Source organism: Corythoichthys intestinalis, chromosome 6 (genome assembly GCF_030265065.1).
Source record: "Corythoichthys intestinalis isolate RoL2023-P3 chromosome 6, ASM3026506v1, whole genome shotgun sequence".
Lineage (NCBI taxonomy): Eukaryota > Metazoa > Chordata > Actinopteri > Syngnathiformes > Syngnathidae > Corythoichthys > Corythoichthys intestinalis.
In genome coordinates this window covers 44,267,158-44,282,012 of record NC_080400.1, presented here as the reverse complement: position 1 = coordinate 44,282,012, position 14,855 = coordinate 44,267,158, and the positions used below count along the sequence as shown (strand labels likewise).

Here is a 14,855-nt window from a genome sequence, read left to right as displayed (position 1 = left end):
CACAGGAATGTCTCGATGTTCATCTCAAGGGCGGAGCAGGGCATAGTCAGCTCAAAGCTGTTAATGACGTGAGGGTGGAGTACCCCCAGACGGCCAACGCTTTTCCCATGGACAAAGATCTCCGCACAGCGACCGGGGAAAAAGGTGCAATCTGAAGCAAGAGAAAAGAGTACTACTGAAGTGAAACAATTTAGAAGTTTTTTCTTGAATTCAAGGTTGTGATACAATGAAGTAGTATATTGTGGGCTGGGGGTGCATTCCAGACAACTGCACTGGGTGAAAATTTGCAATATAAAATATGTGAAACCATTTTACAATGGTATCTTGACAAACAATAATTTCGACATCCGAGGTAAAATCTGACTCGTCATGAAGACATGCTCGAAATAGGACGATTTAAGACGGCGTCACAATTTCATTGTTTTTCTGCAAGATGGCCGCATGGCGGATTTTCTTAAGAGGGAAATCAACATGGGTCCCAAGAAGGTCCGTGCAGGTGGTTAAACAAGGAAAAATGTGACTTTTACCGTTGAAATTAAGAAGGAAATGATAAAAATATGAACGTGGTGTGCGCAACAGTGAACTGGCTCCACAATACAGCCTGAATATGTCTACAATCTTGAGGATGACTCATTATTATAATATCGGCAAGGAAATCGGCAGCTTCATCAGGTTTTTAATTGTTTATTTCAGAACTTGTGCAAAACGCTGCTACTGTCCGCCATGGCCGATGCCAACAACAGAAAATAACGTAAAAACTTCCCACTCTTCCGCACCTCTGTCACTCTCGTCAGTCACGGTGCCTTCAGGAACAGCATGCAAAACAACCGCCACATTAGAACAAGATTCGTTACATTACTATTATTCCGATTTGTTTGCGTAATTTATCTGTTTTGTTATGCGTAACTGCCATTTGTAATTATACCCGCGGTATTTATTAAGGATTCAGCATAGGTTTTTGGGTTGTGGAACAAATTAATCAAATTATAATGGATTCTTATGGGAAAATCCCGCTCAACATATGACCATTTCGACTTACAAACCAGGTACTGGAATATATTAAATTCATATGTAGGGGTACCACTGTATTAAAAACAAAAGGTTAATTTGGAGTTCTCTTTTTCAACAGTTTTGTCTCAAGCTCACTTTTAAAAACGTTAATAGTACTGGGAACCTTTTCCCCTGCTTACGCAGAACTAAAAAAAATTGAGGCATAAAACAGAAGAGAATGAAACATTATGTTCAAGCAAACTTATGTGCACTTTGGGAACAATAGCTATTACTAGAGGTTGAAGGGACCTTATGTGCCTCTTCTTGCAGGATGTTAATTATGCTGCATCTCGTTAATTATGCTGCATCTCATGTAAGCGACACAGCATGAGTCTGCACTGGATGACCTAAATATCTGCATTGTATTCACCCAAAGAAATTAGCATTTTTCAGGCATCCTTATTTTTAACTGGTAGATGAGTAGGCATTCTGATCATCAACTGTAAAAACATAATAAAACTGGAAAAACTCTTGGTAACGTTCACAATGTCGTTAGCGTCGATTCGTTCCCCACTTCCTACTGTTCTAGGTATCGACATCACAGCAGCCATGTTTCTCATCTTTGTTGGCAAAGTCCATATACACTATAGGGTATTTGGAAGAGTACATCGTGTTTGTCACGCCCTCTAAAAGCTACAATGCGTTCAATATTGAATAGTATGTCCAGGTTTTTGACCAAAAAAGTGAAACTCAACCGCTCTTTTGTTACTTCTGATAGGCGCCAAGAAATGTTGAACATTATTTAAAAATCACAAGACAGCAGGACTTCCAAGCTGCAAGGGGGTGTGACACAGAAAGGCACCCATTAAAATGTTTTTTTTTTTTTTTTTTTTTTTTAAAGATTACTTACAATTTAGCAATTGTAGTACCAAAAATTATTCACCCTCTGTATAATTGTTAACAAAGCTATGGTATCGCCACAAAATGTGTGTTTGTACAACATGCCTCTTTATTAGTCTTATTTCATGACATTAAAAAGGGGAAAAAGAGCAGCAGACAATCACAGTATTTGTGGCGCTCTCGTCCCTTTCATGCTACCTTAATTTTCGGTCCCCTGTCAGTAATTTTTCCACATTAATTCAAAGTACAGGTACAGCAAAAATTAAGCCGAGCCCTTAAGGCCAGAGGTCTGAGTGCAAAGGATTCTCTTTGGTAATTAGAGCTGCAGTTTTGGCACGGTGAGTAATACAATAACTGTTGTTTGCTCAAAATCACTGAGCAGCAAGCAAGGAAAAAAATGAAAAAAGATCACAGATCATTATTCAATAGCAAATACCTCTGAGGTATTGGAACCATAATTGGATTTAATACCTTGTTACTTTCACAAAGACTTTATCTTGGGAATCAAATGTCAGGGTAAACATTTCTATTTGTTCCAGTTTCATCTTTAGTTCACAGCGAGAGCAACAATTGGCTTAACAACTTGTTTAAAAATAGTGACCAGTAGACAGACACATTTGTGACAAATTTAACAGAATATGCGAGTTGCTATGACAACATCCCTACGTAGATTCTACAATGGTGGCCTACCCCATTAGGTTTCCAGAGCTCACTGCTATCATTAAACGATAACGGAGAGAAAAAGTAGCAGCATATACCATATTTTTCGGACTATAAGTCACAGTTTTTTTTTCCATAGTTTGGCTGGGGGTGTGACTTATACTCTGGAGCGACTTATGTGTGAAATTATTAACACATTATTATATCATTTCACATGTTATTTTGGTGTTTTGGAGTGACACTGATCGTTTGGTAAACTTGTTGGCATGTTCTTTATGCTATATTTATCTGAATAACTCTAAATAGCCATGTTACGTTAACATACCGGCCACGTTCGCATTTCTTTGTTCATGCATCATGTAACATTATCCTAATGAACACTTATTAAGCATGTTGTTCTCTATTGTATTTTTATTTTAAATCGTCTTTCAAGATGACATATGTGTTCTATGTGTTGGACTTTATCAAGTAAATTTCCCCCCAAAACGCGACTTACACCTCCAGTGCGACTTATATATTTTTTTTCCCTCTTCATTGGGCATTTTTTTGCTGATGCGACTTATAGTCCGAAATATGCGGTTGTCAAAAAATTACGGTATACTGGGAATGTCGCTTTATGGTTTCCTCCCAAATCATCTATACAAACTGCAGCGGATTGTAATGTCAGCTGAACTCACGCTTTGATCTTGTAATGTGACTAGAAATAGTCACCAATAATGCACCAAAGAGATTAAACTTTGTGACCAAATCATTGAGAATGTTGGGCACTGCGATGGACAGTATATCATATATCTATGGCGGAAAACACTCAGGTAACTTGAATTTCCGCTCTGAGACCCCCAATTTGGCCAAATTTCAAAATTGTCTGAAATGCATGTGTGACACATCATTGGAAAGTTTAAAATCTCAATATTCTGGGGAAAGAAAAAATTTGAAAAGGAGGGCATTTAAATTAAAAAAATGAAATAAAATAAACAGCGAAACCTTAACTGGAGGTGAGAGCATGAAAGAACATAATTAAAGACGCCATGATTTTAACGAGATATGGCGTACTTACCTCTTTTCAATCCCCAAACTCCATGTAGCATGTATCAACGAGTGTCAAGACACAGCTGTGAATGGCCACAGTCTGATTTTTGGGGGATTCTATGGGTGAACTATGGTAATATTAACAACGGTCGCGATGCAGAAATCGCAGAAATCAAGGAGTGACCGAGATGTACTTTTTCATACATTTCAGCCTTTTAACGTTTTGTTTTTCTTCCAATTTTTCTTTGTTTGGATCGATTATTTATCATCTAACATATCGGGGAAAATGCGACAGTAACAAAAAAATACAATTAAGCGATAGTTGTGAAGTAGATATCCGTGACTTTTTTACAGACACCATTTTTTTTTTCATTGTGACGTAGTTTGTTTAAAAGTAAAATATGCGAGTGAATAATTTTTTAAAGTCGTTATTTTTTTTTTTAAACTACATATTTCACATCAATGAATGATTTTAAGCTAAAAATAACACATTTTGAATAATAAATATAATCAATTACCTTTTTATGGCTGGGTTGAAACAAAAGCTGTTGCGTGACGTCTGTAAACAGGGGTCTCCAGGGTAAAACGGACAAATTAAAAATAGTTTGGGGGCTTAATGCACCATGAATCTGCTATGGCAGCAAATAGACATATTGTTCTATCAAACACAACAGTTATTTTGGCTTAAGATACAGAAGTTTATTTTAAAGAGGGGTGCAAGAGCAGAAACTGCTTTTTCAGTCTTGTCTGTGTTTTTTGCCATATATATCGTATAAGTGGCCAGTGTGTCTTGTGTTGCTCCTTAACACTGCAATAGGTGACGTGACTCCCATATTTTTTGACACTGCAATAGGTGACGTGACTCCCATATTTTCTCACAATGCGGGATTTACATTTTCTCTTGGCCAATTTTGATAGCACCTTCAGCTCCACCAACAGCGCACCTTCTGTTTTGTCCTCATACATGCTGTGCTTCCTTGAACACCATCTTCTTTTCCCTCTGCTCGCTTCGATACCTGAACCCAATTGATTTGCTGTGCAGATATCATGCAGCGCACCCTTGGAGTACCCTTGTCAAGAAGAGCAGCAGTAAATGGCTTGTGGGTTGAAGGGACTTTGTTTGGAAATAAGGAAAAGGGCAGCCCCAAATGAATGTTATTATATTTCCAAAAATTTTGGGACATAGACAGAATTCTCATCTTTTTGACTGTTTATTACACCACAATTATTTTGAACTGAAGCAAAATGTACTTTAATTGAAGACTTTCACCAACCAAGTGAATAGTTGTATATAGGCCTGTCGCGATAACAAATTTTAGTGTGCGATAATTATTCTCATAAATTATTGCGATATGCGATATTATTGCGCCCCCCCCCCAATTTTTTAAACCAATTTACAATAACACAGTGCGACTACAGTATATATTAATAGATGAAGTACACCCATTTAAACGCGAGATTTACTCTTAAATTCAAATATACTTTTTAAGAAATCACAACTAAAAACAATAGACCATACCTCTTAAGTAAAAAACAACAATATTGATACCGCACAGAAACACAGAATAAATAAAATGTGTTTAAAAAAAAAAAAAAAATTGCACTTAACAACTTCAGCATTTAGAAAAATGAAAACTTGTCCCGTCATAGCTTCTGCAATGGTGTTCCATAGGGATGCAATGATACAGTTAAGTCATGGTTCGGTACGAATTTTGATACGAGGGACACGATTTTCGATCCGATTCAATACATTTAATGCTCTATAAAAAAAAAATATAACAATTGTATTTTTTGTTTTTTTTTTGCTAACGAGCAAAAATTAAATTGCCATCATATAAACATGCATTTTAGTGCATAATATTTATGTGCTTACTTCTTACTGATATGAAAAAAAATTGTATAAAAGTGCTGAGAACAATCTTTACTGTTTGTAAAGTGAGGCAGGGCACACCATTGATTGCTACAGCTCTCTTAGTAGCTAGGTTTACTACATGAGCAAGACATCCTATTTATGGTCCGAATCCATTTGTGTCACGTACTGAATTAACAATATTTGCAACATTATCTATAGTCACTGGTATGGATTGATTTGGCCTTCTTAACCTCATGTGACAAATGACAGTTTAGAATTCATTGATGTAGTATATGGACTACATGTCCCATAATCACTCTGGGCTCACGTAGCCAATGGCATGGGAAGTAGCACATCTAGTTTGTCATTTCATGATATCTAGTGTGTGCGCGCAACCGCGCATTAAAAAAGTTAGCAAGCACCGCTGAAGTCACGTCTGCTCATTACTACACAACACCAGCATATGAGGGCTTTCATATACAGGACGAGTTTGAAGCACAGCGCTCTTAATTTCATTCAGCTGTTCGTTGTCAAATTGAGGTTATTCGTAGCAGCCAAGTCGGTAACAATGTTTTGGCGGACTTCGTTGTAAATATCCAGCGTTGTGCCGAAAAATAGCCGCACCGCGTGAAATGTCACTCCTGACGGGAGCGCCCACACGTCAACAACACCGGCGCGCCATAGATGGTCCACAGTCACTCCGGAGCACTGACGCGGCTGGTATACGTTGAACAATAGGATATAATGGGAACAATTGGCTCCGGCGCTAGTTTTTGGCGGACCTGGAACGAAGATGCATTTTGCGCAGTTGGTAACGAACTTTTAACAGCACGTCTGCCGCACGCGCACACACACGTGCACGCGAGGCGATAAATCGCAGCGGAAAAGTTACCGCCTTCATTTTTATATATCGCGCGATAAATGGAATTATTGCATATTGCGACAGGCTTAGTTGTATAAATGCCTTTGACTTTTTAACTGCATGACCCACAAGCCAAACATGTCATAACTCTTACAAGATTGGATCCGCATTGCCAAGTCAAGATGAAGCCTCAATCTTATTAGAGTCCGCCTACAAGAATTATAAAGTAGGATTGCCAATTCTCGAAAATGATATGTGCATGAGACTGCGTCCATCCATTTATTTTCAATGCCAATTATTCTCAATTGATTCGAAGGTAAGCTTTTGCCGATTATATCTGACTTGGGATGAGATGCATGTACAATCTGCACTTGTTGCCAGTCAATTATAGTGCACAAGGACAAACAAGCATTGACGTAAGAGTTGTTTTAAACCAGATTCCTGGACAAAACGCAGTTGTAAGATCCTTACCGTCAGCCGCTTGGATGTGGTATCCCTCTTCCTGGGCAGGTTTCACTGTCAACAGTTGCATGATACGGTCCAGCAGGCCATGGATCACTTCAAAGCCTGGACTCTTGTTATAGTACACAGCACAAATATGTCGACTGTTTCTCGCCCCGACATCTGTTTATTGGGATGATTGCCAATGGGTTAAAATATAAATCTATATATTTTTATTAGGAGTGTAACGGTACATGTATTTGTATTGAACCGTTTCGGTACGGGGTGCTCGGTTCGGAGGCGTACCAAACGAGTTTCTGACGTATGTAACCCTTACTTTTCAAGGCTGTGGTCATAAAGTTAATATGAGAAACTTGAAACTGTTCAGTGTTGAAACTGTTCAATTTTGCACATCAGATATTTGTTTAAAGAAGTAAGTTTACAATGTAAAATCTGAGTAAATAACACGCACAAAACAATTTTGGGGGGGGGGGGGGCACTACTTCGCGGTTTTCACTTATTGCGGCGGGTTCTGGTCCCCATTAACCGCGAAAAACGAGGGATCACTGTATTTCTGATACAAGCGGAGAAGCAAGAATCTTTCCTACCATTCGTCGGGCCGGTGTTGTGTCGACACCGGCCGCCAGCTCAAGTCCCAGCCGAAAATAACGCGTCTCAGGCGGTGTGTTTCTTCGTTTATATTACCGCTAAATACACCAGCTTGACGCCAATTTAACGGGAGCTATTTTTTCACGGGAGATTTGGCTAGCTCTGGCAGTGTTCAACGCAAGCAGCAACGAATGGCAGTAACTTTTATTATATCGCAAAATATGAAAACGATTGAAACCATTACTCATCAAATTCAAACTGCTGGCAAATACAGGCAAGTGTGTATGCTGCGCTCTGGTCTGCCCCGGTGTGGATAAGGCCTGCTTTTTGTTTTCGCAGCTTTGCAATGCAACCAAAGGCTCTCCCAGCACTCCATGTACACGTACACAGTGCGCGCGATTGGAATAATGGAACACAGTTCGGGTCGATGATTGGTTCTCGTCAGCGAAGCAACTAGAAGGATTTGCTGACTGTCCAAGTGTCACTTTTTTAAAGGACCGATTTCTGAATTGCTCAGTTTACGTACTAAGTTAATCACATGATGATGATAATAATCATAATTAAATAAAATCTCCCAACCCCCACCCCCTTCCCAAAAAGAATTTCTCCTCGGATCTACGCAATTCACGTAGGTCACCCTTTTTGACTTCAAAACGGCGAATTTCGCCGAAAGGTGAGAGATTTTCATGCCTGTAAAGTGTATTATTTACCAGTATATTGAAATGCATGCCTTCTAGTTTTCATGGTGCTTTCACGCTCAAGTGGGGGCGCCCTTGTGCATCCTCACGCGAAGAAGAACGCGCTCACGCGAAGAAGAGCGCGCTTACACGCAAAGAAGAAGAAATGCCGCATCCAAGCGAGTTAGTGAGAGAGGGATGCATTGCTACGACCCTACATTCTTTGTTAATGCTTGTAAAATATCTACAGAGGCAACGCCTGTATGTATCATCTTTTGTGTTGTTGTTGTTGTGTGTTTCCACTCGCGATCGGACACTTAAATCCAGTTGTGTAGTGGTTTGAACGATGTGCTAATGCTAGCGAACGCATGCTAACTGTGTTGTTATTACTGAATTAGCAGCTAACCATCGCTGACTTACGTTGATGCAAAACCTGTTTGTTATTGGGGACGAAATTGATTTGTTTCATTTCTATTTTTAGTTTCACTCTTCAAGTGATGGTTGAATAAAGTCAGCAAATTATACCAATGTCTTCTGTATCGTCATTTTGGAGTTTAGCTAGCTGTATAGCTGTCTCGGTGAGGACAGTGCAGTCTATTCCCTCCCGATGCAGTTATCTCCACCTTGCAATGATTGCAAGTTGTTTTGTTGTAATTTTTCCTCGTGAAGTGAAGACACACTTTCGAGCATTTGAACCTACGTGCTGTCATTGTTATGTTTACGGCTGCAATGCTCGTGCTAAACCATCGTAACCTTTCATTTTCACCCTCTTTCCTGGAGCTTTGGAGCGGGTGGTTCTTGGCGCCATGCTAGTTTGATGCGTTTGGACAACAAGACAGTCACGACGCAATATGCGTCTTCAGGACTCGTTAAAGGGATCGTTAAGGCTTTTTCATTGTGATGTCGAGGCCTCGAAACACTAGGAACCGGTTCCGAATTGGAATCGGATTTCAATTCCCATCCCTACTCAAAACTGAGGTACGTACCGAACCGAGATTTTAGTGTACCGTTACACCCCTAATTTTTATACAAATCAGATGTATTTTTATTTAACATTCTACTAATCACTTGACACATTCAAATGCCTACCTTTGGTTTCATCCTTCAACACTACGTCAGATATCTCAAAGAGCTTGAGGGGCAAGGGCATCTTCCTGTTGGCTGCAATTGTTTTCAACAGGCCTGGCAGTAGTGTGGTACGCGCCACCTGGTGGAGCAAATCAATAATGATACTACGCGCCACCTGGTGGAATGATGCTACTGATAAAGTCTTTTAAAAGTAAGAGAGGGGCCTCTAGCGGAAGAAAATGAACATAGCGTCAATACACAAGCGCGTACAGCACCATTATTTTGAGTTAGAACTGTTCAAAACTAGCCTGGCAAGCCAGCCTGACTTTTTCCATGCACAAGATACAACACGGCAAGCTCAGTTGGGTCTTCGATGGTTTCAACGGGATTTCCACTCCGGTCCAATATTGACCTGCGTATCACAGCATGCGAGGCGAGACTTTGTGATTAGTCATGATGGGGAGTGACTGCGAATCTTTTTTTACACTCCTGAGAGTTTTGGAAGGTGCTGTGCGTTCTCTTCTTCTTTCCTGTATATCTGACCAAGAGGCTGCTGTAGGGGACTCGGTGGTACTTTTTTCAGCATTCTGAGATTGCTTCTATGTATAACGTAAAGTCTCATTCGAAGCAGGACAGAACACAAAACTTGCTGTCGGACTGAGTCGAAGGCATAGGCTACACAAATCCTTGAATGGACCTTTAGCATTGTTCTCTTTTCAAAAACAATTACTGTCCACCACAATACATCATGCATTCTGAGATTTTTCACACAACACTATTTATCGCGACTGCATGCCATAATTGTTTGAGAACTACAAAATGACTACAACCCATAGCATGGATGGCATTTCATTTATGTCACATCTGTGCTTCTTTGATTGGTTCTTTCAGATTCGGTCTGTGCTTGTTAGGTCCACCTCTAAGATTGAGTGTGATGCTGCCCTCACATGCTCTGGGAAAGATGAGCCTTACCACTTGCTAATTGGTAGTTACGTGTTTGCCATGTTCATGTGCTAGTCGCAAAAAAACAAAAAACATAGCAGAAACATATTTCTAGGGCTGCAGCTATCTATCAATTAGGTAATTGATTAATCTATCGTCAGTTAGTATGCTTGCAATAATATTTTGGCTTGCCAGGATGACACTTTCAAAGGAGCATTAGATGCGAACACAAAATAAAATTCCTGAGTGTTTCTTCAAACAATGCAGAATTGCACTTTCATTTCACAAGAGCAATAAATGCATTTAAAAATAAAATACCTGAGCTTAGCCTCAAAGGATATCAAAAAATTAATGAGGATCTAAGTACACCCTAAGACCAATTGGCTAACTTGCATAGCAAAAGTCTGGTAGCTTAAATGCTATAAAATGCTAACTTTTTTCCCGCATCGCTCCTAACAAATCGTTCACATATTCCCACAAAAAACTGCTAAACATACTTCTAAATGAAGTAACGAATGCATAAACATATGTATTAGCTCGATCAAAAACATACCTTATGTTGGTCTTAACAGGGAGCAGCTGGCTTCAGCCATGTCATACGAGTTATGGCATATTCACTGTTGCCACTAGAAGGCAATGTATCCACCCAAATCAATAAAACTAATGCAACACTTTCAAAACAAACCATTACAACGTCACTAATTAAATGAATCCTCGAAGCAGCAAAATTTGAGTCGAAGCTTTTTTCTGATCGAATTACTCAATTTAATCGATTAATTGTTGCAGCACTAAAGATTTCATTTTGGTTTGGTGCATGGGCAAAACTGGGACTTTTTAGTTCATTTACTACAATAAGAAGACATTGAATCAAAATGCAAATGGTACATTTTTGTTTTTAACCGAACGTTTTAGCAACCACTTTGTTGAAAAATAAGTTTCATAAATAAGCATATTAAGTTTTAATGCCGTGTCAAAAAACTTGCAAACTGATGATAAATCTTTAAAAAATTAGTTTCCTACCATTCACAACTTTTTGTTCGCGCTCCGCCATTTTGAAAAGTAAACGGTTGTCCCGTCTCGGAAACTTGGGAATCATAATAAAATCCCAGTTTTCCAGTGGAAAATATGACAAGAATTTTCGACTTGAATGGTGGTATTTACCATGATAACGACATCACATGAAGGCAGCATCAAATCCAGCACCAAAACACGTAAGATCAGACTGACTTGCCATGTATCCTGTACTGGCTAAGAGAGCTGGCTTGCCAGGATTGTTCAAAACAGTACATAATCTTCTAAAACAACTACTGTACAGGTTTATGTGCACTGCGGATCACCTGGAACTCTGCAGTCTTGGGATTGGAGATGTGAATAGCCCTGGTTTCTGAGATTTTTTTGCCAAGCTTGTCTGCTATATCTTCTTTAGAGCACTACAGGTGAAATTGAGAGACTTTGTTCAAAACAAATCTTTAAGAAAGGGCAAACCTGAGTTTCTGAATTTTTTTGTGTCTCACCAGAGCAAAGTTCAGGGCTTCTGTAAAACCAGCAGCTGCGAGGTCGTGTCTTAAGAGCTCCGTCAGTTTATTCAGTGGAAGCTTTTAGCATACAAAGACGAACTAAGTCCACATTTGCTATCGTACATCTACGGTAAACTTGCATACCTGGTTGGCTATGGTGTATGTTTGTGGTGTGGTCCGAGTGATGTTATTGAAGCCATAAGCCATGGCTGCGTCCTCCATGATATCACAGGCATGGATGACATCTGAGCGAGTAGGTGGGATTTCAACCTCTATTTCATCACCAACACCCGTAGCATGAGAGCGCAGGCACATCCGAGTTAGCAGCTGGGCGATATTCTCCGTTGATTCACTTTCAAGAAAAAGCAAAATATACATAAAAAGTCACATTTGAAAAGCACATTCTGCTTTTTCAAGTAAACATGATAAAATGGATAGTGAATGGATTGCAAAAAGAAGAACAATAATGACTGTTGCGAACTTGTTTGAATGACTTACTTTATGCCAACTTTTTGATTGACAAACTTGCTGGACAGGATTTCCTTTCTGTAAGCCAATTCCTAAGGCAAATGCCAAACAATAGGAGCAGAAAATTTAGTGGGAGGTTGTGGCAAAGAATGCATGAGTGACAACTGTAATGAGCACAGTACTGGATATTTGCAGGTCGTGCCATCAGCATTCACCACTTCGACTTCTTCTACACTGGAATATCCGGTGAGAAAAATAAAAAAACGTATATTATGTAATTATCAAAAGATATCTCCATTTCCTAAGAGATAAGGAACTTGGAACCTACGTGAAAGGCTGTGAACAATATTCACTAAACATAGTCACCATCATGTCCAACACAACCTTTGCCTAGAGAAGAGAACACACATTTTAGTTGGTTAGAGGGGGTTACATGAAAAACAGAATTTCTCCGGGACTACCTTGGTCAGGTCTGTGGCTGTGCACTCAACAAAGACATTTTTTGTCATCAGAGTAATTTTTGAGTGATCTCCTGCAGTAACAAAATGGAAAACTAGGATTTAAAACTGAACCAATAAATGCCTTTTCTTTTTCTTTTTTTTAACAAAACCAAAGATACAACTAGGGCTGCAACTAACTACGGTATTACTTTCGTAATCGATTATTCGTATGACTGATTACAGGATTATTTGGATAAATGTCACTTTTTTCAATTACCTTCACAATTTACTTTGAAGTTGTTTTAAGCATGTTTAAGTAACAATGAAGACAAAATGGATGAATATTTCCTTTAAAAATAATATTTTATTACAGCTTCCTGACTTAACTGTAGTCTAAAACTGTATCGATTACCACATTTGTTGGCAACCAATTTATTAATTGCTTTTAATAAATTAGTAATTGCCGCCTCATTAAGAAGCTAGTTTAGACAGTAAAATGTCCGAAAACTGGGAAAAAATGTGAATAGTTGTTTTCCAATGATTTTTTTTCATATCCCAATTTGACTTAACAAAAATATAATGAAGAAATATGATAATATTACAATCTTAAGAAGTTAGACAAGTTTAAGGTGAAGAAGGTCTTAAACGATTAATTTGTTATCAAAATAGTTGTCAATTAATTTGCTAATCAATAAATCAATTAATTTTTAGACCCATTCAAATTCCTGGAAACAAAAGCCTAAATTAATAGTCCACAACAAAAATAAAAACACATTCACATGTCACATCCGTATAATAAATCTCTACTTAGATATTCGAGAATTACTTTGAATTCAACACAAGCCTTAGCTAAATGCTAAATTTAAGCACACACTTTCTCTTTTGGCAAATTGTAGTGGGTCATGTGTCGTTGTGCACCCCTAATAAAAGGTGAATGATGAAGTTGTGGTCTAAAGTGGGTGTTACCTAACCAAAGTGTCCTCCACTGTTCATACACAATGTCCTGGAGAATCAAGTTAGGCCAAACAGTCAATATCATAACAACGTGGTAGAAAAATGCAGGGTTTTCATGGGACAGTGACATTTGTGTTTTTATCAAAGAGCAAAACTTAAAAATCCCATTCTTGTCAATGCTTGTGAAATTCGGAAAATTCAATTAGTATCATAAATACTCACCATTGATGATGGGAGGCATAGACAAGACAACACCATTGCTATCATAAATTATGGGGTACAAAGGCTTGTCTTCAATAATATGGAGGTAATGTCTCAGGTGGCTGTCAGTCTAAGTCAGGAGATTAGAAAAGTGTCAAAAGAGCACAGAAAACAAACCAAATAACCTGCTGATGCGGCTAATTAACCTTGTAGAGGCTCATGAGTTGGGTAGCTGTGTATTCTTTAGTCTGATTGAGGGGCTTGAAGATGATGTCTCCTGGTGGTTTAGCAGTATATGTGAAAGGACCTGAGATGGTGTTCAGGTCATGTGTCCCTATCGCCACCAGGCTCCTCTTTCTGCACAAGGAATGTAATAAAGGTTAAAATGTTGCATAGTATGCTGCTAGATGACATTAACCACGGTAATTTCCACACCATAGAGCTATAAAACTAGTCCAGTGAGGTCCGTAGCTCTAGAGCTGCTGTAAGGAGCATAAAGCGCCATAGCAGCATGAGTTTACATTACATTGAGAGCAGTTATCAATCTTTTAGAAACATGGGTACTGTTGCTGCTGTGTATGACAAGTAGTTGATATGACACTTATTTTGTCTTCCTCATTTTGTACAGCTGTTCAAAAAGTAATTATTTTCTATAAAAGAATGACCCAACTACCCCAAAAACAAAAATACAGGTGCAACTTGCAGCCTAAAAAACAGGGGTGCTCATTGTTTTTTGCTCCAAGGTCTACTTTTCAAGGCGATAACCTCCCACGAACTACTTTAACAATGGGAGGGTAGGGGGGTTTAAAGTGCATATGACAGGATAAAAAAAAAGTCTTAAATAGCATTATTATGTGAATTAGAATCATAATTTGAGATGATCTGACTATATTACAACAATTTGGCAAAGCGCAGATTTCCGTCCAAGATGGCCGTCCACCGCTCACTTTTGCCGAAAAGTCTGATTCAAAATACTGTAATGCCCAGGATGGGGAGAATGAGGAGAGAAGTTATGACAAATTGACAGCGGGCTGCCGCGACATGCGACTGCTATCGCTCGCCCGTTCTCCCATCCTTCAGACTCGTTTCCCCCTACTAAGCTCCCCAGTCCAATCGTCTCTTAAGTTACGGACATTATAGTACACAATTAATAGGTTGCCGCTGAAGCCTTCACACTAGGCTGCCGCTAGTTTGAAACCGCATAAAAAAAAAAAAAAACATCTCATTTGCAAGGCATGGTGGCTT

The 14,855-nt window shown here is 39.0% G+C and overlaps 1 protein-coding gene across 5 annotated transcripts in view; it reads right to left on the bottom strand.

The window, feature by feature from the left end:
* Window positions 1-14,855, bottom strand: part of farsb (phenylalanyl-tRNA synthetase subunit beta) — a 34,107-nt gene that overhangs the window by 4,264 nt on the left and 14,988 nt on the right. For 4 of the 5 annotated variants that reach the window (XM_057838138.1, XM_057838139.1, XM_057838136.1 and 1 more), the window contains 12 exons: window positions 13,817-13,967; window positions 13,632-13,740; window positions 12,477-12,547; window positions 12,344-12,405; window positions 12,198-12,249; window positions 12,046-12,107; window positions 11,692-11,899; window positions 11,545-11,625; window positions 11,368-11,460; window positions 9,110-9,227; window positions 6,765-6,917; window positions 4-151 (listed from right to left, as the gene is read on the bottom strand). In XM_057838138.1, coding sequence (XP_057694121.1) covers window positions 4-151; window positions 6,765-6,917; window positions 9,110-9,227; window positions 11,368-11,460; window positions 11,545-11,625; window positions 11,692-11,899; window positions 12,046-12,107; window positions 12,198-12,249; window positions 12,344-12,405; window positions 12,477-12,547; window positions 13,632-13,740; window positions 13,817-13,967 — 1,308 coding nt within the window. Of the gene's footprint in view, window positions 1-3; window positions 152-6,764; window positions 6,918-9,109; window positions 9,228-11,367; window positions 11,461-11,544; window positions 11,626-11,691; window positions 11,900-12,045; window positions 12,108-12,197; window positions 12,250-12,343; window positions 12,406-12,476; window positions 12,548-13,631; window positions 13,741-13,816; window positions 13,968-14,855 lie in introns of those variants that run through there. The other variant, XM_057838140.1, reaches the window with a different exon arrangement.